Source organism: Sparus aurata, chromosome 20 (genome assembly GCF_900880675.1).
Source record: "Sparus aurata chromosome 20, fSpaAur1.1, whole genome shotgun sequence".
Taxonomy (NCBI): domain Eukaryota; kingdom Metazoa; phylum Chordata; class Actinopteri; order Spariformes; family Sparidae; genus Sparus; species Sparus aurata.
The window spans coordinates 15,845,599-15,873,494 of NC_044206.1; the positions used below are offsets into that span (position 1 = coordinate 15,845,599).

The 27,896-nt window shown below is 40.9% G+C and overlaps 1 protein-coding gene across 4 annotated transcripts; it reads left to right on the plus strand.

Moving 5' to 3' along the window:
• Window positions 1-101: 101 nt before the first annotated feature.
• Window positions 102-27,896, plus strand: ccdc186 (coiled-coil domain-containing protein 186). Of its 4 annotated transcripts, none has more exons than XR_003981875.1 (16): window positions 102-242; window positions 1,959-2,931; window positions 3,351-3,477; window positions 4,765-4,893; window positions 6,806-7,018; window positions 7,460-7,579; window positions 8,590-8,694; window positions 9,565-9,663; window positions 11,034-11,120; window positions 11,216-11,358; window positions 12,708-12,963; window positions 13,348-13,537; window positions 15,286-15,384; window positions 15,626-15,854; window positions 17,647-19,007; window positions 21,909-22,025. XR_003981875.1 is itself a non-coding variant. In XM_030400146.1 (16 exons), exons 2-16 carry the CDS (start codon window positions 2,006-2,008, stop codon window positions 24,649-24,651), a joined length of 3,027 nt encoding a protein of 1,008 aa, XP_030256006.1. In that variant the 5' UTR covers window positions 102-242; window positions 1,959-2,005; the 3' UTR covers window positions 24,652-27,896. The 4 variants fall into 4 exon arrangements, 3 of the variants coding, with proteins under 3 accessions (XP_030256006.1, XP_030256007.1, XP_030256008.1); XM_030400146.1 differs by lacking the exon at window positions 17,647-19,007 and adding an exon at window positions 24,568-27,896 and having other exon boundaries at window positions 21,909-22,128; XM_030400147.1 differs by lacking the exon at window positions 17,647-19,007 and adding an exon at window positions 24,568-27,896 and having other exon boundaries at window positions 15,286-15,366; window positions 21,909-22,128.

Genomic DNA, 27,896 nt, shown 5'->3' on the forward strand with positions numbered 1-27,896 from the left:
CTGGAAGTTGTGTTGTGGGGATGGCTGTACCTGACGTCCGTCAACGTCAGACCAACGTCACATCTCACTGGGCTCCGATTGGTTCGTGTCACCTCGTCGTTTCTCCCGCAGTGGCCATATTTGTTGATGTGTCATATCAAAGTGACTTGTTGGGGCTCTCAGCTGGTGAGGCAGAAACCTCAAAGTTCCTACTTATCCCGGCTGTCTCCGCGTTGAACTACACCATGGGGTTCGCACATTCGGTGGGTGAAAATATAACCATTTGTATTTGTCTTTTATGCTACATTCTAGCGTTAGCGGGCTGTGTTACTCGCAGCGAGCGCCTCTCTTATCAACGTTAGCTCGGCTAGCTAGCTGGCTCAAGAAGCAGTGCCTCCACACAATATGTCAGTCTGCAGTGTAGCGTTAAATCCATTTGAACCACCCTTTCTGTAGCTGGCTCTGTCTCGGCGTGTGCTGCCTGTTACGCTAGGTAATGTGTTTTCCTCACTCCCTTACCGTGGCTAACTCATGTGAAATAGATAGCGAGCTAAAGACAAGAAGGGAGGGCTAACGTTAAATGAAACTGTGGATTAAACGGTGGTAAATAACGTTACAAAGGGCACATCGGCCCGCTGATTGATAACTACCCGATGAATGGACACCTGAAGGGTGTGTTTTAGGAAAACTGGCTGCTGACATTAACGTTAAATGCCTCTGACAGGGCGACACCTGTCTCAAGAGCATCAACATCGTTGCATGTGTCTTATGCTAACTGCAGTTCTTTTCCTACCTAACCTGAGAAGATAGATAGTGTTGCTGTGTATAGCTTTAGAACAGGGCTTTCAGGTTGTACTGCAAGACTTACAACTTCGATCCCTGTTTGTCTATTAGAACAGAAAGGGGACAACTCTAATGTGTGTGGAGAAGATGGTGTTACAAATGGGGCTGGGGGATTTAGGATCAGGAAACATGGTGTAACAGTGGAAGGGGACTTTACCATAACATATTATCTTTCAGAAACAATAAACCAGGAAGCTGTTGTAAAGTTTACATGGCTTACAGCTATTTGCAGCCAGCTCTTAGTGAATATTAACACAGTATATGCTGACAGAGCATATTTTCCATCCAAGGAAATATTGCATAACTGCTTAATGCTTGATTTGTGAGGTTCAAGTTAATGTTTTGTAGATCGAGGCAAAGCTACTTTGTTTATTAACCTTTTTACAGCTTTAGTGAGCTTAAGCATAGTATTTGGTTATTTCCCCCCATATCCCTAAGACAAACTAAATACGTATTAATGCACTACACACAACACACTACATAAAAGTCTCAAGTAAAAGTGAAAATGGATTCAAATGTTCTACCAGCCGTTAAGAGGTGCTCTGTTTGATTTTCATATTGCTTTCAAATAAGACATGGTTACAAAAGTTGCATTCATCAAAACTGAAGTAAAAAATATACAGTCTTTTACTTTACAATTGTCTCTTACACTGACATAATTGTCAGATCCTCTGAAGTGTGTTTTATCATGAAGTCTGAAAAGATTGCTGACACAGTTGATGATGAATGCGGTGAGGCTGGTTCATAATCTTGAATACCTATCTATGTTAGATGACGTTCTGTGCCACATGTTCACAAGAGTCACTACGTCACGTGTGTTGACAGGACCACACCTCTCAGTGTCTGTCAAAGAAGGTTGGGTTTGGCTGCAGGGCATGCCTTTGAGTTACGTGTTTCTTTTTGGCAACAGATAAAAATGCGAAGCTTATTGTTTGGATTGTCAGAGTAATTTCCTGGCTTAACACAAGGACCAGCAAGGCACAACATGCGAAAAGCACAGCACTGCCGCATTAGTAAGAACCAGGAATTTGAGGCGGTTCACAGCTGTTGTCACACATTGGAAGAAAACCAAAACAGTTCAGTCTTTGCTCCCACTCAGTCTCCCTCTCTTCTCTGCTTCTTCCTCTGTCTGCCAGATTTGAACCAGAGAGGGACCACGCAACAGCCTGGTCCTGCTTTACATATGCACATGATGGAAGGATCAGAGGTCGAATCTGCGTCGGAGCCAGTGAATCAGCTTCACAACAGCACGTCCAACGTAGACGAGGAGGAACAGATCTCACACAACGGTGCAGATGAGGCAGACAAGTGCAGTCAAGCAAAAGTTGAAGCACAGCTCGACAGTGAATTAATCGAGACAGCCGCAGATGTTCAGATGGACACAGAGACCAAGTTGGAAGCTCTATCGTGCAGTCAGGAACATGAAGAGAGAAGTGAGCTGGATGCTGATACCGGCTGTGGTAGCAGTGAAGTTTTAAATGAGGCTGGTGGAGCTTTGGTAGCCCCAGTCACCAATTTAGATGATGTGGTAGAAAGCTCTCCATCTGTTCTTGAAGGGACAATAGAAACATTATTGACTTTTGACGAAGCGAACGATTCTCATGCCACCACTCCAAACAGCAATGAGCAGCCATCAATCTTGGTTAAAAATGGTTCCACAGAGCCGTCGCTTGCTGGTGATAGTGGTTCAGCTGAGAGTCCATCATCCGTCCAAAGCGCTTCTAAAAACTCCCCCACCAACTCAACAACCACCTCTGGGATCTCTAATGGCCCGTCTACCCCAAGTTCTGACACTGTCAGCTCCTCACCGGCTTCCAGCCCGCAAACCAGCACCGTGTCAGCCCCCTCTCATTCCTTGTCGAGTCCGTATGACACTGATTGCAGCCGAAAGCTCATTTCCCAGATCCAGCGCTCACTGTCACAGGAGTCACTGCTGGATGAGCTCGAGTCAGAGCTGCTGGCCTGTCAGCTGCCTGAGGGTGAAAGCGGCGGTGAGAGAAAAGGGAGCCCAACTGTCAATGGGGTCCCTACAGACAAAGAGGGCTGCATGATGGTCTTCGAGAAGTGTGTGCAATACAAGTATGCGCAGCAGGAGAAAGCTATTCAGAGGTAAAACGTTGTTCTTTGCAGTTAATGCACCGTGGTGTCAGTTATTTGATTGTCTATGTATCTGGTGTATCAGCCAAGAGAATCTGATAAACATTGTAGAACACAGCTATATGTAAAATGCTTGGATTCCGCTGTAATAAGGGAATTCAGCAAAGGATTGACCTATTTGCTAATTGCTATGTTTTTTCTTTTTCTTTCACTTAAGTTGCATTAAATCTGTCTCAAGCTAACACAAAGGAGTATTGTTTTAGAACCAAAGCAGGGTTTTTTGCAGTGATGCAACTGCACTATTTGGCTAAATGACACAGAAAAACCTGCATCCTTCATAAAAACCGTCTAAAGTTCAGCAGTACTTTATATGGACTTGACCTAAATTAGTATTGAATGCTCTTATGTGCGCATTTCATCTGTGTGTATAGGTTGCTCGAAGAGAACAAGAGACATCAGGAGCTGATTCTGGGCATCTGTTCAGAGAAGGATAACATGAGGGACGAGCTGAAAAAGAGGGCAGAGACAGAGAAGCTGCACATGGCCACCATCAAAAAGGTTCATTTCATTCTGTATCGTCTGTTCAGTTTGTTCATGGTCATATGGCATGATGTGTTTTGGAGCACAAACACAGATGATGTGGTCTGTATCTCTCCCTTGGTCCAAAACAAGCCTATCCTAAAATAATGGGCTTGTTGGTCATGCATGAAAACAATGGAAGCCTTTTATAGCATGTGTTTTTCATCAGCAAGGAAGCGCTGAGCTGCGATGTTTTGTCCGACTTCCTGCCCGTGCTGGACATTGACTTCTGCTAACTGTGATCCCGTAGCACCTGCATATTTGCAAATATTTGTATTTTTGCTGGGTAATGTCTAGTGTGCATGACTGTCAGAGCTCAAAGACAAGAACAACTTTCACTCATCAGAGCACTGCTCTGGACCAGCATCCAGAAATATGTCTTAATACAATATCTCCTCATCAAAAATATAGAAATTGCACACCCGACATTCATATGGTTTTGATTTGGTGAGAAAGTGAGGATATTGTGGAATCATTCTTTTAATATATGGAGATTTCAAAGACCAGTTTTCTGGAAACACACCATACAATCAGAGGACAAATGGCTTGTAGCAGCACCGGTCACAGTGACACTCTGATTCAATTAAATCTGGGGTCTAGCCCTGTGTAGCTGGTAATTAAGTAAGTCAAACAAAGCAGCGTGGTGGGTGAGAAGAAAAGGACACAGAGTTCTCATTACTCGCATTAAGCCTGCTCCATGTGAATGAATGGCTGCATTCATTTTTTGTGTTGTTTAAATGTCTCACTGTGTCCTAACCTTTGATTTACTAAGCTCACCATTTACAGTACATAGGACGCCAGAGCACAAAAACGATTCATTGGGTCTTTTCTATTCATTGGACACCAGCATCACTGTTGCCATAGAAAGAGCTATACTTGATTCATGCTTTCAAGGCAACGCCGTTTGTTCAAGCGTTGTGCAAGCAAAAGGGTGGAGGAGGGAATTTCATGAGATACACCCAATGTATGCCTGGATCCCTTTTCATTTTTTTCCCAACCGTAGATTTAAGCCGCAAAAGTCTATTACTGATTAATGCCCCTAAGGCTCATCTTTCCAGAGTCATTTTAGCCATATTTCACTGTGCAAGCATCTATATTTGAAGTATAAAATTATGCTTAACTTCCCTCCTCTTCCTGTTTAGATTTGTTTTGTCTACCACAATCTTGTCTCAGGTGTCATCCTGTGTAGCAGGTTAACCCAGGTGATGCCCAGGCTTAATTGTTGCCCAACAAGTTGTTTACCCTGCATACTCCCTGTTCCTGTAGTTGGAAGGCAGGGTGGAGGAGCTGCTGAAAGAGCTGAGGGAGTCGCGGGATAAACTGATTCACCACGACCAGGGAGCTAAGGCCGCCCTCCAGCAGATGCAAAAGGAAACAGCCTTCCGGCTAGAACAGGTATAACTGAGTGTATTTGCGATGAGCTGGTTACACAACTTTGTTTTGCCTTGGTCTGATCCTTATTTTCATGTCTGGCGTTGTTTCATTTTAGGCTGCTGCTGTACCTTTATTTTTTGCTGAACTAAGGCTGAGTTTGTCACTTCACTCAGTGTTTTTACCTTTAGACAATTATCGATTTCTTTCAAACTTCAGTTAATTACATTTCTATTTTAATTTATGTATAGTAGATTTCAGTTTCTTCTTAAATAACTACCGAATATATTCAGAAAAGTTAACAGATATATTTTGAGATAATATCGGATATGATATGATATGTGCTCAAACTACTGATCATGTGGTCAGAGACATGGACTGCTGCTCAGTTAATGAAGACATTTAAAACCAGCACACGTCATATGGAACTCTTTATCATCCACAACACATACAGGTTCAGGATCAGTGATCATACCAAAGCTCAAATGGCTAACATTAGTGAAGTTAGTGAAGACACTGTATCCCTGTATGTCTTTTAAGATGTTTCAGCTGAACGGTCAAGGTTTTTGCTCACCAAACTCAATGTTATTGCAGATTTAATTATTTAAGCAAATAGTGCAAGAAAGCACATTTTTCATCCGATGGTTTGCACTCCTGGTTGACACCACCTAGGATAACTTTCTCCTTACAGTTTTGTCACACTTCTCAATTTTTAATTTCACTGTTCAGCGAACAATACGATGGTACATTTTGCACTCAGACATCACCTTAAAGCCCTTTGCTTTTTCCTTTTTTATTAAGATGGTGACCCAGTCCTAATCGACTGTTGCCCCAGAGGTTGAAACATTTGTCATTTTTTAGACTCTGTGCCACCTGGCTGATCATTTATTTTTTAACATTATGTAGCCTGATGCACATACAGCAACACTCTACACAGTTTGTCCATCCTTCTCTTGCTCTCATAAAAGTCAGACTTGTTACAGCACGCAGTGAAGACGGGGGTGTAAAACTGTCGACTGAGAAACCAAAAAATGGCACATGAGCGTTTTGTTGGCATGAGGAATGAACACACTGGTGTGACCCCAGTAGAGAAACCTGTCTGAACCACAAGGGTGATGGTGAGGTCTCAGTATAGCAGGTGTGGCAAAAAAGGATGTGAGAAAAAAGGATTAAAACCTGAAAAATATTGGACTAAGAAAATCTGAATGCATCCATTTCTTTGTATTAGATAAGCAATGCTGCACTATATTAATGCACAAACACTTGTTATAGGGCTGCTCAAAAATAAGAAATATTATTAAAATCACATCATGCCACATCACATGTTTTTGATAAAGGTAACATATGTGACAAAACAGCATTATAATGAAGTGCTGCAGAGATGCCCTAGCCAGCAGATCTTGTTCTCTAAATGTAGGAAAACATCTTTGTTTGGTACAGATCCCAACAAATGTTACATCATCATGATGATTTAATATTATTTCGTAAAGACTGAAATAGTGCTGCAAAAATCACAGATATAATATCTGTCAAAATCTTTGCTATATTTTTTATGTATTTATAACGGTACAGTGAAACCCTTCTTTGTAACATGTCTTTCAAGTGGAAGCTTGTTGGTTTTGTTTTGTAAGAGGTTGACAAGCTGACAGTCATACAGTATGTTTTGTCTACATCTGTCCAACTGTCCGTTTTTTTATTACTTTTGTTAGTCCGGGTTGAAGTTGCAGTTTAGTACATCTTCTCAGCCATCTTCTTTTAGGAATTCTTAGGGGAAACATGACTTTCTTCTGATTCTCTAAATGATCCAATGACAAACATTTGTCAGACGTAATGTAGGTGCTAACTACAAAGAAAACTCAATATAGTTGGCAATGACTTTGAAGCTGTTGTTTTCAGGGGAGTTATATCAATCTCATTGTATTAAAAACCATCTCAGGTGAACAAGAAGTGTGACGAGGCGCGCCAAGAGAAGGAGGCCATGGTGATGAAGTATGTGCGTGGGGAGAAAGAGGCCCTCGACCTGAGGCGGGAGAAGGAGAGTTTGGAGAAGAGGCTAAGGGAAGCCACCAAGGAGGTGGACCGCCAGGCCCTCCGTGGAAACCAGCTGGCTCAGGAGAAAGGCCGGCTGCAGCAGCTGTATGATGCTAAGGTAAATTATTACTGTATCAGCTTTAAGTACCTTGTGAAAGCATTGTTATTTTTGAAAGGACACAAGTACTCTATCAGCTCTGCCTACAAAGGTCTTATTTGCATTCTGCTTTAAAGCTTTTCTTCAGAGTACGAAGACACTGCAACATAGTTTTGATGTATCCCTTTGAATTTTGAATTCAGCTTAGCTAAATTTGCCACCAAACAAGACAAGATGTCATTGTTTGGTGCACACAAATTTTTCCTCGTTAGTCTTTGTGTCTGAGTCAAATTTTTTAAGTTACGTTGAATGTCTCTCTCGAAGCTTGTGCTTTGCATAAATATTGGGGAATCAGCAGGAGAAATGCTTTCAGATGAGTTATTTAATACGTATCTCAGCTCATCTAAAGACCTGTTAGCCTCCAATGTTGTTCCTGCTTCATCCACCTCTCTGTGCTCTCAGGAAGGTGAGGTCAGCAGGTCGACTCGAGAGGTGGAAAAGTTGAAGGAGGAGATCAACTCGCACCTTATCAAGGTCAAATGGGCCCAGAACAAACTCAAGAGTGAGGCGGATGCACACAAGGTATTGTAATTGTGCTATTTTTCTATTTATCGTTGTTGAACCTGTCACATTTCAGGCAGAACTGCAGTCGAACAACATGTAATATTTCACAACACTTTAGGTAGTCATTCCATATGAGAACTTTTGGTCTCTTCTTGTTTTTGATTACTAAAAACCACAGAGCACTACATTTAAATTACTTGTTCATGATATCCTTGTGCTTTGGATGCTAGTTGAGACATGGGTGTGAACCTGAATATGCTGCAGTCAAATTTTAAGTAAATGGTGCACTAAATACATTTTAGAAATTTACATGAAGTCACTGCAGCTCCAGCATAGAGTGTATACAGTAGATTGCCCATATAGGTATGAAAAAACCTATTAGAAATTTCTCTTTTTTTTTTTAAGTTTTCATTTAGTCTAGACACCATGTCTGCTGTTTGTCAAAGATGTGTGCCTGCTGGGTATTTCCAGGATATAAAAAAACGTTCCTTTCAGTAATTTTATCTGCAGCCGCTACATAAAAGACATGATTTGATTTGGGGTGAAATGAAATGGGGTGAAAATGGTACAGTAATGATCCTGCAAGGAAGTTGTCATTAACATTGTTGCTATTTTTAAAAAATAGAAATGATGCTTTTTTTAAACTGTCTCCAGGCAGGCGAGGGAAAAGCAAAACCTCAGTAATTGCTCGAGGCCACAGGAGCTGAGCAGCTAATGTTTTTCTTTGTTCTGGTTTGTGCATTTGATGTGTGTGGTAAATCACTCTGTCTGTATGTTGATATGTGAATTTGTCTTCTACGAATCTTTATGTTGATTTTAAAAAAAGACAATAATTTAATTGTGTTCCGTTTTAATTATCAGGATAACTGTGATCGAGATAATGCTGATAATCCAGAATATCCTCACATGGTTGACTTTAAAGATCTGTAGCTCACTGTAGCACAGTCCTAAAAGGACAGGAGTTTTAAAGTATGTTGGACAGGAAAATCATGATAATCTTTGTTTATGTTCTTGTTATCCGTGTGCAGGAAACTAAAGACAAACTGAGGGAGACCACGTCCAAGTTGGTCCAGGCCAAAGAAGAGACTGAACAGATCCGCAAGAACTGCCAGGACATGATCCGAACATACCAGGTGTGTGATATTTATCACATAGAAGTCTGAGTTTGCTCTTGACCGAGAATGTGAGCAAATAGAAAACACTTGTTTCTTAGAAACATGGAGTATATCTTGATTGATGTGCATGGAATGGATACAGATCTTTTGGCAATGCCACAACATGTGTGCTATAGTCAGTTCGCCTAATCTCTGAATGAGCCAACCAAGAGCTCAAAGAATTAAACTGATCTAATCTGATTGGTCAGTCACACCTGCATACATGGACTGAAATATTTTTTATTCTTCTGTCTTGTAGAAATTGAAAAGAATATTTGATCAAATTGAATTAGCTAAATTTGACTTGAAACATGATTGATTCTAATCTAGGTGAAAGGCAGTTTTCATTCATTCCTTATGATGGTGGTAAAGAGCTGCTGATGTTTTCTCTCTGTGGTGGAAATTATCATTTGAGCTACTGTGTTCTTTGACCAGCAGCATGTTCTCAGAGCACACACATGCAGCAATGCCGACCTATATCAGAACATGATTTCAAACTGAAATAACTGGACATGTAGCTTACAAAGAAAACAACATATTATTATTATTATTATTATTATTATTATTATTATTATTATTATTATTATTATCATTATTATCATTATTATTATTATTATTATATATGACTTTGTTGACAAATGGTGAAAAAGACCAGAAAAGGAGTTGACTTGAACTTAAACCAAAATTACCTTTGTTGCAAACAGAGAAATTATGTTTTGGTGTCTCTTTCTACTCATATTTTATAAATTGCTGCTTCGCCCTGTTTTAATGTTGTTTCAGTCGTTGCGTTCTGTCTTTCGCTCAGCTTATTGTTTTGTTTTTTGCATTATTTACCCTTCACTCCTCCAGGAATCAGAGGAACTCAAGTCCAATGCGCTGGATGCTAAACTGAGAGAGACCAAAGGAGAACTGGAGAAACACAAGCAGGAACAAACAGACCAATTAGAGGTGACAACCACTGTGCACGCACACAAAAATGTTCTCACACACACATGTGTACACAAGAGCTTATTGATGTGCACACATAAGCTTGAAGTGGTCAGTGACTGGGCACTTAAAAATACTGGAGCAGCATTATCATGAACATACGTAGTTTACATGCTTGATGCACACTGTCTGTTATTATTGTTTCCATTTATCTACCTTGATTCTAAATTGCATATTCTGCTAGGCTATTACTCACCCTTTTATTGATGGTCCAGGTATTGTTATTGATGCCAGTAAAAAATGTATATTTTTCAGCTGTTTTCATCAGTTTGAAAGGTGTAATTGCCCTAAGCAAGAATGAGTAACTAATTGGCACATAGGCTCTATACAGGCGCAGACATGGACTCAGTCCAAACACAATGGCCTGTTTTTCTCTCTGCCCCATTCTGGGGGAATTCACGCTTTAAAAATAAATTGCCTAGAAATAATCAATATGAAGCTGTAGAGGAAAGCACACATTTCTTGCCAAGTTTCCACCGACGGGTTCGTTTATCCCAGGTGTTTACAAGTCCTGAAGATGTCCGTTTCACAAATTATCAGGCATTAAATGGTCTTAAAATGATCTTATATCAAAAAAACAAAAATCCTACCTACTTTTGATTTCTGTCAGTAGTACAGTCATAGAAAAGATTACCATGATTAACTTCAACTCTGTGGTTTTAAACATCATGTTATCCAAGAAACAATTCCAGTGCTGATGTACAGTATGTTGTAGGCTTGTCACTGATGGTTACTGACTGATATAGGACAGGACCTCGTTTTTAGCAGATATCACTTCCCTGCTGGTGGATAAATTGGTTCAAGCCAGTGTTTATTTTAGTATGTGTGTTATGCTCAAGTTATGATGTCGCTCAGTCATAAATAATGCAAACAAAACCGTTGAGTTTCCATTACTGTGGTAATTAGGATGGGAAGGGAAGGAAAGACGGAGACAGTAAATTTGCCGGCATCTCCATTACTGCCGCGTTGTCTTGGATACCAAAAGCAACTAATAGCTTCCTGGAAAAGTTAAGTGGGATTTGAACCATTAATGACTTTGTTTAAAAGATGAGACAAAACATTATTAAGCATTGCTTTCACATGCTTAATGGGTGCATAAGCAAAATAACATTAATGAATGCCACAGTTGGATTGTCAGGAAATATGTTTGTAAGATATGAGAGGGAAAAAAAACAGAAAAAGAAATATGTTCCATTTAGTACAACTGAGTTTGAAGTTAAAGGTAAGGTAAAATGATTGAAATGAACTGGTAGAAGATTTAAAGGTTTGGAAATGTACATCTCTTATAATTGTGGATGAATATCTAATATAGCACTTTTTATATCTGGCAGGTGCACCGAGTGAAAGCCAAGGAGCTGGAAGACCTGAAAAGGAGTTACAAAGAGGCCATGGATGAGCTCATTACTCTACGCACCAAGGTTTGTCACGCAGATAAGTGCTTCAATGTCTGTGTGTGCACATGACATCAGCGGGTCAGCCTCAGTTTAATATGTGCCTCTGTGTTGTCCTGCAGTTAAAGTGTCTGGAGGACGAGCGACCACGCTGGGAGGATGAGCTGAGCAAGTACAGGGAGATCATCAACCGGCAGAAAGCTGAGATCGGGCGCCAGAGAGAGAAAATGGAAGAGATCACTGTGCTCCAGGAGCAGCAGGAACGGTACGAACACACACTCACACTGACCGTACTGAAAGTACAAGCTCAAACATGAACACCTGGATGAATTTCAGGCATGTGCGATGTCAACATCTCTGAAATCAAAATCCTAAAATTCGAAAAAATGACAAGTTAGGCTACCTCTTAAGCTATCATAGCTACCCTGACATTTGCTTGTCGTTGTCGTTTGCTGTGAATTTTGTAAAAGTGAGCTATGACATTGTTAATGCAGGGCTTAAGGCTAAAGCAAGTATATGCTGCATAGGCTGCAGTGAATTATGAATGGCTTTTCCAATAACCCCAGCACATTTTGTGAAAGGCCGCATGAATTGTAAGTAGACCTATCAAATGGCATAATTGGCTGTTTAAGTAGGCAAATACAAGTGTATTTTTTAAATGATGGATTGCACTTCACACATGCAGGGATACGTCTCAGAGAATGGTTTTGAATTTGATTTATAAAGGTGTTATTTGCTACTTCTGAAATGCTACTAGGAAAGACACTTGGGAACTTTGCTGGTGAAAAAAGATAAAATCTTTGATATTGGTAAAGTACTAAAAGGAGGTATCATTACGTGACATGAGTACACCTCTGGGAGCATTGAAGTTTTGAGTTTTCAGCTGCGCATTTAGGTTATCTTGCAGGCCAGTTTCAGTTCTTGACTTGTCCTCTTGTATCACCATTCAAACATAATTGCTTCTGATAGAACTGCACAGGTTGTAATACAGTTCTTGTCCCTTTTTTTTTTATTTTTTTAGGCCAGTGACAGATATAGCACACAGGGCAAGAAGAGACTCAGGTCCCTCTGTAGCTATGTGTCTCTGCCGGCCATGTGCAGATGACTTGATAGGGAAACTTTTCCACTTATTGAAATGCTGCTTTCTGTGCCATGAGTAGGTGGCGCCAGCCCAAAATGATTCAAAGAGCTTCTCTACTTTCTTTTTTCTGGCTGTCATTTCGAGCAGAAGGAAGTTATTTTTTTTTTCACAGCTTGCACCAACATTTTTAGCTGCTGGCAAGAAAAGAAATTATGTGATACCATCAGAGTATTTGTCCATTGATGACTTTACTACCAGTGAACATTGTGACTTTCATCCTGACTTGATGTATAGCTCCTTTTTGTTATCTTGTAAAACAAAGTAAACAGTTTAAAGCCAACATTTTTCGAGCATTATGTCTCACCGAATAGTTCTTGTTGTCTTATTAAGTTTATTTTCCCTTTATTTCACAAACTTCGTGTCCCTTATATTGACATTTCACATGCATACACAAGAAGGGAAGCTCTTGGTTGTCCGCCCATTTTAATGTGAGTCTTTATTAACACCCTGGCAATAATTTTTTGTTCACGCAGTGATAAACAGGAGATTACGTCTCTTCGAGAGGAAGTGGATGGCCTGACTGGCCAGATGGCTGACCTCCAGCGTGATGTACAAGGCAGCAGGGAGCGCGAAGCCGAGCTGCTGGGTTTTACTGAGAAGCTGAGCAGCAAGAATGCCCAGCTCCAGTACGAGAGCAACGCACTACAGTCTCAGCTGGATCAGATCTCCAGCAGCTTCACAGAGCTCCAAGGAAACCTGGAGGAAACCAGCGGGCAGCTAGATGACAAGGTCTGGATCCCTGATAGCAGAGAGGGATAGAGTGAGATGTATAAGTGATACATGACTGAAATCGATGGTGGAATACAGTTCACTAAAATTATGTAGACATGCCTTGCTGTTGTCAGTCTCAGTTTAAAGGTTGTTGTACAATAGAGACAGTGATTTTTGTGTCTGGCATACTCATAACTGCTGAGCTGTCTGCCCAAGTACATACAGTGTCCTTGAATAGTGATATTTTCTGGCTTAACATTCAGAAAAACATGCTTGTGCAATATTTTTGTAATTCAATTAGAGGTTGCTAGACTGTCAATTTTATGTCTGGAACAAGCAGACATAGTCACATTACCTCTCTATCCAGGCATTTATTGCATTATTACTCACATTTTTTTGCAGTCTCGGCAGCTGAAACGGGAAGAGATGCTGAGGCAGCAGGAGGTGCAGGGCCTGCAGGAGGAGCGGGCAGCACTGCAGACAGAAGTGGCCCAACTGAAAACCAGAGTTGAAGAGCTGAGGGATGAGCTGGTGACTCAGAAAAGGAAACAAGCTGCCAACATCAAGGACCTGACAAAACAACTCACGCAAGGTGAGGAAACAACATCACAGATTTTTTCTGTAGCTCCCTGATGGTGACTGGATAAACAAACTGTGCTCGAAGGACAACACAATTTATACTGTTTTACTGAGTTTATAGTTGCACGACCCTTCTTGGGAACCTCTTTTCTAGCTTCAAACAATGTTTTAGGGACCTTATTCCCCTGAAGATCGGCTTATTTATATTGAAATATACCAAATAACTATTTCTAAGTTGGTGTTTTTACCTCATTGATATTATAAAGATAAACTTCTTGAGTTTTTTGAAACTGCATACTGCACCTTTTGAATTGACTAGAGCCTAATAGAATAAAGTTCACATTTAGAAGCATTACATTTGGGAATTAAACATGTGTGCACAGGTAGCACAGACAGTACAATTCACGCTCTGTAACAGTCCAGCATGGAGCAGAGTAGTAGAGAAAACGTCTCCCTACGCAACGACGGTGCAGATTTAAAGCACCCCACATAACAATTACTCTGACAAAACACTCAATATTAAAGAGTGAGTCATAAAAACCAAGAGACATCGCGCAGATAGAAATGAATGAAAGAGCTTGGGGTTAGGGAATTAATAATTAAAGCAGTTATTATAAGAATATGTTCTCTTGCAAATCAGCTTATGATGTGAGTGGGAGGTATTGTTCTTTCAACCATATTTATAAAACAAAATTCAAATGTAACTTAACTATGTCTTGTGATAGTCTTATTCATTACACCTAAACAACAAATATTCGAGACCACTACAGACTACACAGCTGTTTCATGTAATCCAGTGACTCTATCAAGTCGTCATCCACCCCAGTCGGTTTCATATTGAGATAGAAACTAACTTGTGTCACATTTAATGTAGATGGGATTTTATTTGAAGGTTGAAAGCGCTGTATCATTTCCAGCCTCGCCAAAGTGGTCACTGTGTCCATTATCTAATTTTGCATTGCTGTGATATCTTATCTTTAATATAGAATGGCTCGACTCAGACTGAGACCGCCCCTACCCAGGATTAAATGTCACACACTCAGATTAAGAGAAGAAATTGCAGGTTGATTAGAAACAAGGGAGATGGGAGTGCACCGATAGGTGTGGTGTATAGAGAGCTTATGTTCTTCTCATGCTAAGATTATACTTAATAGAGTGAGCCAGTCTCCCTTAATTGGTTCTCTGGGCACACAAAATAACCTTAAAGCATGAAGTTCAGCACCATTATGTTGTACGCACAAGCCTTTCACATTTAGTTGGCATGTGGGGCAGAGATGACATTTTCATTAGGAGAGCCTCTGATCATTCATCAGCATCGTAGTTAAACTTCAGTACAGTCATTTTAAGCCTTTGTTAATGCATGGAAGTTTTGCTGAGCGGGCACTCTTCTTCAGAAGCAAGCTGCATTACATTTATTCAGGTGGACACCTTCACTGAGGAAAAATCAGCAAGTTCAATCAAGCGATGATGCTTAGCTTTGACTTTTCTTGTGATTTTTGTGCATTTTCCTCTTACTTTGCTCACACAAAGTCACTGTTTAAATCATTGGCCGGGGAATCGATGAGTTTATCCGATTCTGGTAGTTTTTGAAATCTATTATGTGCAAAGAGTTCCTTAATTGTCTTTGATGATACGACTGAACTGAATATTTGTGGGTTTTGACTGTTGGTCAGACAAGCAGTGAGCTGTTTTTTCACATCTTTTTGGGTGTTCAGGCAGTAAGAAACAGTTGACATTTCTGTCCTTTCTCTACTTCTGCAGCCCGTAAGAAACTGGAGCAGGTTGAGAACGGAGGATGTGACCGGGATGCCAGCAGTATGGGTAGTCGCTCAAGTTCCTCAGGTACTACTGCTGGATTTGGTTAGTATTTAACACACATAGAAATAAATTAGAAAAAGTTTTTCCAATATTCTTAAGTTTTTCTCTTTATTTTGGTATAAATGTTACTACTAAAGGTTTTCTTTTTTTTTACAAAGGGTGTTACATAAAGACTATTTCTTCTGTTGTTTATGAACAATAAATGCTTACTATCTGTACAACACATGACCAAAATCACATTTATAAATGGTTCTCTAAAGTTAATCTCCACTCCACTCTCCAGGCTCCTTGAATGCACGCCATGGTGGTAGCAGTGGTGTTGAAGAGCGGTCACCAGAGAACCAGTCGGGTCCGTCGGTGGTGGTCGTGGACAGCTTCCCAGAGGTCGACAAAACTGTGCTCGTCGATCGAATCGTCCGGCTGCAAAAGGCGCTGGCTCGCAAGCAAGAAAAAATCGAGTTCATGGAGGATCACATCAAGCAACTGGTGGAGGAGATCCGGAAAAAGACCAAGTGAGTGGCATGGAGGGAGCAGAGAAAGAGAGATGGCGAGAATAATGGCAAACTCCTTTTTCTGACCATAGAACACAGAGGATGTCCAGCTGAAACTGGTGCGGATGATGGAGGTATATTGTGCTCAAACAATACTGATACAGATTAAGTTTAGGAATGCTAGGAAGTGTCTCAAACCCTACAGCAGTTATATTAAAAGGAGCTGTCTCCTCGCAACACAGTGCGATCAGAATTTAACGTTTTTCACAAGCAATATCTCCATTTCCCTGGCAGTATCTGAGGGCTTTGACTAATACTGGAATGGTCATCACAATCCCATATGTTTCTTATGCAATGGAAACGCTGTTCACTACTCCAGAAAAAGGATGAACCTTATAGAAACAACATGACAACAGGCAGTATGTCTAGTCAACTCGTTCAACCCATGGCACAGCTTTTAGTCAGAAAGCTAATGTCATACTGGTAAGATGCAAAGTCAGTAAGATTGCGTGATGTAGACATGATCTGACAGTATGCTTAACAATACAGCTAGCTAAATAACTAGCCATATCATTGTCAAAATATTGACAGACAATGATAGTCCAATGATAGTCCATGTGTACTGTCTGCCACACCCTGAAGTAGCCAGTTGAATACCAAATAGGATGTGAGATGATAGGATGGTGTAGGCTATTTCTTGGAGCTTGCAGGCGCCATCCTGTGGTGTTCACAAGATGATGCACTGAAGGACAATACTACTGTTTTGAATTATATATTTGTATTAGATACATGCTTTTGCGCATTTCTTTAGAATGGTAGACAGTTAGATCATCAGATTGAATGACACCCTGCAGCCAATCGGAATCAAGCGTCCATCTAGATCCAGGTATAATGAGAGGAAAATGCTCCAGGGCAGATTCTGAATGCTCCACCACCGCTTGTCCGTTACCTTAATAAAGTTCAAGTAATATAACGTGGTTACCTCTGCAGCCACAATCTGTCACAATCTGTGTGATAACATCAGTAGTCGCTCCAGTGTAGCACAGGAGTGAGAAGAGTTTCCTGCAGAAGTGTTGAGGTGTTAAACTGTAAAAATACATGTTTGACACCAATTTTCCGACCATTTAAACCAAATCCTTAGACACACATATACCTCACTCCCTGGTGCACCGGTGCTTCAGCTGACCTTGACAAACAGTATATGCTTACACAGACAGTTTATAGCCCCCTACCGCTTTCTACATCTCCCTCTCTCTCATCTTTAGATTCAAACTCATGCACCAAACTCCTTATACGTGACAAACGTCAGTCAGGAGCTATTTATAGTCGAGCTGATCGGGAGGGGGAAAGAAGGCATCAGTATGGATCCTTAATGATGGCCCATCCATTTTCATGGTCACCACCTAAACAAAAGGGAATGTGTGAAGGACGTCGGAGCGATCTTAATCGCATCATCACTTTATGTATAGGTTAGGCCTTCACATGGACTGTGGGACAATGCTAGGAGTGTTAAAATTCCTCAGATTACCTTAAACAGTTCATTAAAGTTAAGTATTGCGTCACCTCTTGTTGCCAGATGATCTCTCGGACGATTCCGTGAGGATCATTCCACTCCTCAATTATTTCGCAGCCGTACGTTTGGATTGAATGCATTAGCCTCAACCTACATTCAAGAGTTAAGATCGAGGACGAATCCCACGGTTGCCGTTCTAAATTTAGCACTACAAAATCTCAGCGAAGCGGGGGGTGTTGCACTACCCAGAATGAGGATGTGAATTTGTCCCTTTTGCCTTTTCTGTTCCTTTCCCTCAAGGGCAGCCTGGTGATCACTGTCGAAATAACTGTAAGCCCGAAGCTGGTGATAAAGTGAGAGGAAGAGATGTGGAAGCAGCAACATAGTGGGAAGAAATTCAGTAGGCTAATGTGTGATATACCTTACCAGATCCATACTTATTTGTTGTATGATCATAGCAACATTTTTGCTTCCTGTAGCTCATTTACTACAGTTTAAGAATGGTACAACCACTGTTTTTCTAAAGAATATAGAGTCATGAAGTGTAAGGGTGAAACTTCCAGGCTGCATGTTGATAAGAAACATCCAATCACAGATCTTAAAACTCTGTTATGGACAGCGCTAACCACAGGTCAAAGCTAAAAATTAGGCTCTTAAGGGAACCATTACATCATCATTCATTCTGGGTCATTATGGATGAACTCAGCAACAATGGCGCTGTGTTCAAGCAGCATATTCACGTGATAAGAAGAAGTCAGAGAGGGGTCATTGGTTGTAATGTTCATACAGTGTATGTAATTTGTAGTAAATGAGCTAAAACATGCAGGAACGACGGCATCATCCGTCAAGGGCAATGATGTCTGTCCTTCAATACCAACACCTGGTTAATACGACCATTAAGTCTAAATGGTCCATTTACGTGACTTGAATGAAAATGACGGCGATATGAAGCGGGTAGAGGACTTCTGTTCAGGAGGTATTTTGACAGCTCCGTTGTAGGTTATTATGGATCCACAGCTGCTGAGCATTGAGATATATAGATATTTTAATTGATCCTTTCAAGGTTACGTGGGATTTATGGGTTTCTTGACACTTTTGATTCAAGCCAGTGCCTGTGATGTTTGATAAGGATATTTTATGATGTCTTAAGATTTTATCACAAGTATATAAATGTACTGAGCAACAGCCAGCCTTCAACATGAAACTGATCCTTATCTATTTAAAGTGGGATTAAGTTAAAACATGGCTTTGACTACTGACAGGATTTTCAGACCACAGACGTATCTTTCTTTCTCTGCATCTTCTCTTTCCGTCTTGCCACTTTTTGGGCACCTTTAAGAACTATCATTGTATTCCGACACGACACAACCAAGAGCTGCACTGTACCCAGAATTGCCACCTTCGCTTCATGCATGCTTGCCTTGCCGCCCTCATAGCTTACACACTCTCCACTGGGAACAAAAGGACAAATTACTCACAAATTCAAAACTTAAGTCATCGTCACTGTCGCTGACATCCCTGCCTCCCTCGTCGACCTCTGCATGCCACTCAGCACAACCGTGTAGCCACACCCTTAATTTCTGTCACTTTTTTGTTTTTTTACTAACACTGTCACGATGGAACTGGGGTCCAAATATGGACCCTTGCAAGTCTAGTCAGAGGTAAGTCGCATTTTGTGTCTGTGCAAGCCCAGGTGTTGTGTGTGTGTGTGTGGGTGTGTAGATGAGGATGATTTATGATGGTGGCTTCTTTTTAGTGCTTGCATAGCTTCTGTATCCTCTCAATTCTTTTGCACCACCCCTTTTATTTGCTTTGGTAGCTGTTATTGCACACACGGCAACAAACCCTTTCACAGTACAAAGATGTTCATTCCTGGTGAATGCTTTCACGTCTTTGAGGAGGTGAGACTCAACTGTCTCAGGCTGCTGCATGCAACACAATTCAGCTATTTTATGTTGGTAATGGCCACCACCATTAATGCATGGTCTACTCTGAAAACTGAGTTCACTGGCATGTTTTCAACCCACCTATATCTGTTTCCCACAGCGTTCGCAGATGTGCGATAATTATCATACAATAATATATAATGTCAAACCAATAACTCTTAAATGAAATTTGATAAATAATGAAAATTGGACTCAATGGGCCAATGTAACTGAAGAACAACGCACCCTGTGTTTTGAAGATGACTGTGTAAATTGAAATAACATGTACATGTGCTGTATTCTTGTGGGGTAAAAAATTCCAGAAAATCTATAAAACATATTTACAAAAAAAAACAAAAATTATGAAAATTGGTATAATATATAGTAATTAGGGCTGGGTGATATGGCCAAAACTGTTATTGCGATATGTTTTTTTGATATTGCTCGATGTCGATAATTATCACGATATATATTTAACAATAATAATAATAATAGTGTTGAATTTACAGTTTTAAGAGTATTCTCCTTAGGAAAGAACCCAAAACAAACCAGAAGGTTAATTATAGTTTATAAAATACAATTATGTATTGCCAGAGTGAATAGGTGACAAACATTCAACAGAACCAACCAACCAAAAATAAAATAAAATAAAAAGGTTCCATTTTTTACAACCTAGGAAAGGATTGATTTGATGTAAGGTCAAAGGTCAGAATACTGTAAATAGTTTATTCATTTTGGAGGTGATTTTGAGGAGAGATTTCTCTACTTTGCTGCAGTGAAATTCAACCAAATGTGTACCTGTGACAGAGTAAGACATCAGAAAGAAGATGCAGAGACAAGTTATTCAGCGAGTTCCATTTTTTTAGGTCACTCAGTGCTTTAATATTTAAAGAGACAACTTGGAAGTCTTTCAAGATGTGATCCATAAAGTCATTGCCTGGATTTAGACTCATTATGTATCTGCACAGAGCATTTCTGTTGAAGACCATCACAGCACCGAAAGGGAGATCCTTTAATGGTTATTACGTTTTAACTGAGCCTATATACACTTACGTTATGTTTTTGAGAAATAACGAGTTACAAGGTCAAACATTTACACTGTCAAACTATCTAATCAAGTCAGTTCAGCTCCCATGCTCTGTGAGATAAAATGACTGGTGGCCTGGTCAGGTGGCTTTGAACAGGGAGTTATAATGGCCTTTTCAGGTCACAGGCAAAAAAATCTTAATCTTGACAAAAATGTCTGATCCTTTCCAAAACTGTTTCAGACACTTTAAATATCAATCCAAGCCTGTCATTGGCAAAAACAAGCACCTTTAATAGACTTAATCTGAAATGCACTTTGGCCCACTGAGGATTACGTTGCAGCTATCGCAGCCGGCTTCATGGCTGCTGGATTAGGCGATCTACTTGACCACTTTCAAAAACTTTTTGTAGTGAACAGTCGTTTAGATACCAAACTATGTAAGAATAGGGTCCATCTTTGAAATATCAATATAACCCTTCAGGGAAGTAGAACATATACTGTTGTCAAGTGATTTGAATTTATGGTATTTATTATTTCTGGTGTTGTTTTGATTTTTGTTTTTACTCTTGCATAGATGGATGGATGGATGGATGGATGGATGGATGGATGGATGAATGGATGGATGGATGGATGGTGATCAGTCATGGTAGCAGCAGTAGTTGTTGTTGTAGTAGTAGAAATTGCAACTTTAGGTATTTTCGTCCAGTGAGTTGACACCTTATTCATCTTCTTGATAGCCTCTTGAAGAGAAACGCACATTTTTAACTGAGTGGAGCTCGTCCTGCAGCCACCCACCTTCAAAATATCCCTCTGTTTCAGGTTAGTTCTTGAGGTATATCGAAAATATTGATCGCCGACCCATCTCAACACATGTACAGGTGGTTGTTGACCTTTTCTGTAGGACCTTACACAACCCTCTTCACCTTCCCACACAGCGAATCCAAGTTCCAACCCTCTACGTGTTTGATTTTATACGCGTTGCCTGGAGTGACAGAAAAATGTTTTTTTAACATTGGAGGCAGTAACGAGCTTGAATCACAGTGTCGGCTCTCTCTGGGTCTGTTTTCATCTATATAGAAACACACCTGCATGTCGCTGTTCTCAGGAAAAAAAAAAAACACGTGAAGTTTGGAGCTTTTAAGCAAATTAGTTCCTTCCCTCCTTCACTCTTAAACAAACAGAACCTAACCTCGGCACTGTATTGTTGTTTAGATGAAAATGGATTATGAACATGAAGATTTATCTCACTTACACACACACACACACACACAGGCAGGTAGTTGATTAATTTAACTCTGGCAGCCGATTCTAATACTGCCATTTTCATTACCTTCTCTTCTCCGAATGGCACAATGACTGAATGTATCCAGCGCACGTGAGATCAAGCCATTCTGCTGGAATTACTATTCTAGAGACGTCCCCTGCTTTCTCTGCTGGAAACAGTTTTATCGTTCTGTAGGAGCTCTCTCCGTGCTCCCACCTATGAATGCCACTTTCTCCATTTTCTCTGCTCAACAGTCTCCAGCCGAGGCCACGTGTTCACTTCGCTCTTCCTCCTGCTTTTTGCAATGCAACGTTTGACTAATTTCCTTTCCCTTTTCTCCACACAGAATTATCCAGAGCTATGTGCTAAGAGAGGAAACAGGGGCCCTCTCTTCAGAGGCTTCAGACATTAACAAGGCCCACCTGAGCCGGCGGGGAGGCATCATGGCTTCGCTCTACACTTCCCACCCGGCGGACAGCGGGCTGACCCTGGACCTGTCGCTGGAGATTAACAGGAAGCTGCAGGCTGTGTTGGAGGACACGCTGCTGAAGAACATTACTCTGAAGGTGAGGTCTTCATCAGCAGGCATCATACCTCATACCCCTGATTTACATGTTAGTAATATTGATGATGTGTGCAGTTTCCTTCCGAGCCTCTTAATTTGCAGGGAGTGTGTAATTGTTGGAGCTCAGTTGACTTGAGTGGATAATTAATTGGCTGCGTCAGTGATGTGCTCCACCTTTTGGAGCCACACAGCCTGATGTGACTTGACTATTAAAGCACTGCCAACCTCATGTTCAGTTCAATCAAATCCAAATACAGAAAGCTTTGGTGTGAGCTGAACGCTCTGCAAGGAATTTTGAGCTGGTTATGAAACAATCTGAGTTCAATAACGATGCGAGTGAGACCATCACCAAGAAGATTGACTATTTCTTCATAAATAGTCTAGTTTTTCTTAAAGACTTTGGCTACCAGACTATCATCTCTTGCCGTTAGAAAGTATTTCAGCTGGCAGATATGTGCCAGCTGTTCCCTAAATAAATTAACAAAATAAACAAAGAAATTACACTCATACTTCTATTCTTCTTATGAAAACATAGAAAATACGAACATGCACCTTCTGATCTCAAGTTTCTGTCTTTTGCCAAACTAGACGAGCTTAACTGCCTCAGCAACTTATCATAAAAACACACTTAATGCTCTTTTTAAAAATATTTATTGGCTTTATTGATAGAACGGCTGAAGACATGACAGGAAACGGGGAGAGAGAGAGGGGGAGCGACACACAGCAAAGGGACCCAGGCCGGGAATCGAACCCGGGTCAGCCGCAGAGCCTCGGCACTTGGGACGCGTGCACCACCCACTGAGCCAAACGGCGCCCCAAAACACACTTAATTCTAACGCAACATAATCTAAACATAAGTCACTAAAACGGACTCCCCCTGTGAACCAAGTTCCGGTTCTGGTCCTACTCTAAACTCTAGGGCCACTGGCTCCACGGATAACTGAGCCATGAACCAATTAGCTTGCAGTAGCTAGCCAAAGTCAAGGATAGCTAGCAAAGAGCAGCAAATGCTAGCTACTCTGGTGATGAGCTGCCCCCTGTGTTTTTGGAGCTACCTTACGTTGGAAATTGTGGTCTAATTCAAAGAGTGTGGAGGCTGCAGCCTACTTTTACTGAGATGTGTTGTTCCTTCTCGTAATCGCAGCTTTAAGCCTCTATTCACACTGTTTAAGGCTTGTGTGTGAGAGCTTAGTCCAGCTTCTACACCTGACAGTCTGTTGACCAGTCAATTGAATTAGGATTTCAACTAACTGAACCACTTTACTTAATCATTAGTGTCACATGAAAGAATCCGTTACTTATCTCAAGTCGCTGTTTACAACAGCAGCCTGTCTGGAGATGTCTTTTGACCACATGATGCACTGTACCCACAACACAATGTAGCGCCAGGACAAGTTTATTTCTACACTAAGAAATATGCACATTTCCCAGATTTCCCTTATTAAACGTTTACATTAACCACCCAGCTAAAGTGTGTATAAATTTTGCACACTGTCCCATTGGTTCCACATTGTCTAGGTATGTTTACATTTGATTTACTTACTCTGTATGCACTAACATTTAATTACTGCATGGGAGTCGAACACAAAGTTCCGCCTCTCTAATTGATCTGTCATTCATTAAAACACTCTGATTAATGCAGCTTTAAGTTTGTACGATGAAAATTAATTTGCGCTGTACCTTGTGCTCGCAAATTACTTTCTGGTCCATTAGATTTAATGTAGATCAGTCTTACTTTATATCAGTTGATGTGTTTACTTCAGGAAGAAATAATTCAAGTTAGTTACAACCTGTTTACCACTATATGTCTGGTCATACTTTATGTAGTGATTTTTCTATAATGCAAAGTGTCAGAAGCGTCTTGAGTCCATGTCAAATACAGTGGGTGAAAAACTGCTTCCAAACTGCTCCCAGAGCTTCATTAAATATTCTAATGCGCCCACATGAACAAAGCGAAGTCTCTGTTCTTGCTATTGTCTTTATATTGTGTCAGACTTATCTTAAAGACATCCTGCTTGTTGGCCTAAATGAGACGATGAATACTAAGTAACGTGGGAGTATTTTTTCCGGCAGCGACTTTTCTTTCAGTGGATGAAAGATGATTGGCAGGAAGTAATGATATAAGAACAATAAACGCGGGTACAGTGCAACAAAAAACACTGGGATAAAGCCAAATAAAGACTACACATTTATATACCTTTCACAATGGTGAAAAACGTCCACTTTAATCCACTAAAACGTTATCTTCAGTGGCAAAGTACAAGCTGCTACACTCCTGTTTTGTGATGAGGTTTATGATGTGCTGCCTTCTGCTGTTCCCTGTTTTGTGGCTTGTTGGAGACTTTGAAGGTGACTGAAAGGCAAACTCAACTTTTACCTTTTTATAATAATGACCTGAACATTGCATTTGAGTCGTAAAAGTATTCGCTCTCTTCAACAGGAGAACCTGCAGACACTGGGGGCCGAGATCGAGAGGCTCATAAAACAGCAGCGAGGTCCCGACGACGGCGTAAGGGCGAAGTGACATGAGAAATGAAGGACCGAGAAAAGAACATGAAGAATCTCCAACCCACTGTTCTTTTGAAGGAAACGGCGAAACCCCTCATTCTTGCGAGATATACGTAAAGGATTAAACTGAATGTCGTTAAGTGCCAGTAGCACCTCGGGCTGCTTTATGGAGGACCTCTTGAACTTTTCGCCCCATTTTGTCTGAACTTACTTGAACCGTCATCATTCCATCCACATAGCAACACCTCCGTCTCCTCCTCAGACGCAACAAATCCTCCTCCGGCTGACGTCCTTCTGCCCCCCGAGCCTTGTCAAGATGGGAAAAAAAAACTCTTCGGGCAGGTTGCATCAAGCCTGGAAAACTCTGACTGCCTTGTATACCGATAGACTGATGATGCCATAATTGTGAATGTATAGCAAATTCTACCTGTCAAGAAAAGACTGATATGCCAATTAGCTCATCCTATAAAAAGTGGACTGAACTATTTGACTCGCAGCTCTTTTCCGCCGTACAGCAACTGAGATGAGATGATCAACGCCCAGCATGCTCTCTCTCTCAATCTCTCTCTCTCTCTCTCTCTCTCTACTTGTCCCCTCCCGTCTGCCAATAAGCCAAATGTATTTCCGAACGGCTGCTTCTCCGGCGCCACTACACGGCAGAAAGCAGAGAGTGAAAATCAGCCCCGGCTTGCGGGGACGTCGCATGCCACCTGCGCATTTTTCATCATACTTTTGCTCTGCACAACTAGCACTTACAAACAAGCTGGGTGGAGCAAGGTGCCTCACATCAGCACACTCACCCCATCTGCGTGACAGCGGTGCTAGACATAAGGAAGCAGCCTGTGTCTTTGCAGTGTTTCTCGTGCAGAAAATGGCACCGTCGGTGTGGAAGTCTCCTTAATGTTGAGCTGTGTCAAACTGAAGAAAATCTACGACAAATGTAATATCATGAGAAGGTTGAAATGTAGAGCTGGTCTTTAGCCATTTTTGATTGTGATTTGTTAATTTATTTTCATTTTTTGTTGGCTTAAGATTTAAATTTTATTTTAGTATGTCTTATTTTTTTATTTAGTATCATTATCACAAAGCTTTCGTTAGAATATTGGATCTTTGCTCTTATTTTAAGATTAACGAGTACCGTCAACATTTTTGCCTTTCCTTCACTGTAATGTGCTGCTACTGCAACAACAACTTATTTTGAAGGGATATTTCGGGTTTTTAGAAGTACGGTGTCTGACTCATGTATCCATAGTCAGTATTTCCTATGATAGATGCCATTTTTTGAGAAAGAGTGCATCGCATTGTTTGGATAAAGATGCAATCTAGGCTACTTTTTGCAAATCAGGGGTGGCCAGCACAACCCTTGAAAAACTTTAAAAACGAACAGCTGTTGAGTTAAAAGGAAGACAGAGTCAGCAACTGCATAAAATGTCTTGAGAAACACATTTTTAGCGTGCATAGCAAATGAATTTAAGCTCCTGCAAACTGCGATTCCAGCTTCGTCTCTTTGTTTGAAAAGAGAAAAAGTTACGTAGCGCGCCTTTTAAGTAGGTAGGTAGTTAATATGTAGCACCTAAGTCGGTCATTCACCGACTCATACAGCCCCACTTTAAAAAATCTGTACTATCCCTTTAATCATGAGTGTCTAAAGATGTTCATGTTTCAGTGCTTCATTAGCGTCTTCCTCTCTCAGTTCAAACAACAGACACGCTCACAGCTTGCAGCGACGTTCTCCGCTTTGTGTGCGCAGTACGATCTGGCGGAGGGGAAGATCAAAAATGTCGAGGCATTCCTATCACACCCCTCTTTTTTATTGTTGTCTCTGTAGTGTCACTGAGTCCGTAGCAGCAAATCATGTGTAGAAGAATAATAAGAAGGAGGAGGACAAGGAGATCTGTAGCTGTAGCTCAGGAAGGCCAATGGAAACCTACAGAGATACATCCAGGGACAAAGTGCAATCTGTTCCTTGCATTGATTTACTTTTTGTCTTTTGTCTTCTTCTGTGCGCCAGAAACACTGTCTGGTTTTACGCTTGTGTACGTGCTACATGCGATTGTACTCATGTTTGAGTATTTAAGTGTCCAAATCGTGTGCGTGTGTGCACACATGCATGGCTGCATGTGTGCCTTTTTGTTTTTTGTGTTTTTTTTGTTTCTACCCTCTCGAGCTCTTGTGTTATACATGCTTCAAGCTGTCAGGGCTTACAGGCTTTAACAGGTTGACCATGAAGCTCGTCCCTCCTCAGAGTGCTAAACAGGATTTGCATTTAGACCAGAGTCTGTCGGCGCACACACACACACACACAAACACACACAGAGGATGAAGGGTAATGAGCAGAGTTTGATTCAACAGTACTAAAGTTTTCTTCCGTCTTTACTTGATCTGATTGCTGCCACAAAAGATTAAACCCCTCCGTCTCCTTTTTTTTCCTCCTCCCAATCAGAAACGGGCTTTATGGGTCATGAATGGTTACATGCCGATCCCCTCTCTCGTACGCCCTCGGGCTACATCGAAACGGGCCACTACGTGAATAGAGATGAAAGTTACCAGGATCGAGGTCACGGAGTCCTTAAAGCCCTCCTCGTTTGCTCCAGTGAGCGCTAGGTGTTTGATGTTTCTACTTTTATTTCATCCAAACTGATTATTCTGCTACGCGGGATCAGTGTTGGGACAGCAAACCTGCAGATTACATCTCGATTCTAACTTTCTGAAACTCTGAAAACTTCTACATTGTTCAAAATCGAGGTTTATTTTTTTTCCATCGAGCTCATCTGGATTTTAGATGTGAAAATGAGCCACTTGCTGCGAATCAAAGCCGTGTTTGTTTGTCATTTTGCAGCTCGTTCCTGTCACAGAAGGAAAAAAAAATACAAACCTATGCAAATCACCCGCATGGGATTTTCCAAATTAGCTCGCCGTAATTCTCCGAAGCATGCTAATACGTTTCCTCTGATTTTTGGTCATTTAGAAGAATCGCGCTGATCTGAGATTTGACTCATTTTCCGCAGCCTTGAAATGAAGCCATGTTTGCAGCATCGTGTGAGCAAATGAATATGAAGAAATGGTTGTTCTTGTGTATACGAGTGTCAAATTTTGACGTTAGAAGCGAAAAGTCTGTCATTTTTTCTGTTTCTCTTCCTGCTGTGCAATGATTCCTTCTGCTCTGTTTTGTGGAATATACAAACTGTGATTATAATATACATTTGTAAATATGCCATTCTGTAAAAAATTGCAATGTTTTTAAAAAATGCTGATTCTGGA

What these genes read in the sequence shown, in the direction of transcription:
- ccdc186 (XM_030400146.1), top strand. Translation starts at nt 2,006, where the DNA reads ATGCACATGATGGAAGGATCAGAGGTCGAATCTGCGTCGGAGCCAGTG. An exon ending in AGCAGCTGTATGATGCTAAG is followed by an intron (nt 7,019 to 7,459) that starts GTAAATTATTAC and finishes CTGTGCTCTCAG; the next exon opens with GAAGGTGAGGTCAGCAGGTC. An exon ending in TGAAGAACATTACTCTGAAG is followed by an intron (nt 22,129 to 24,567) that starts GTGAGGTCTTCA and finishes TCTCTTCAACAG; the next exon opens with GAGAACCTGCAGACACTGGG.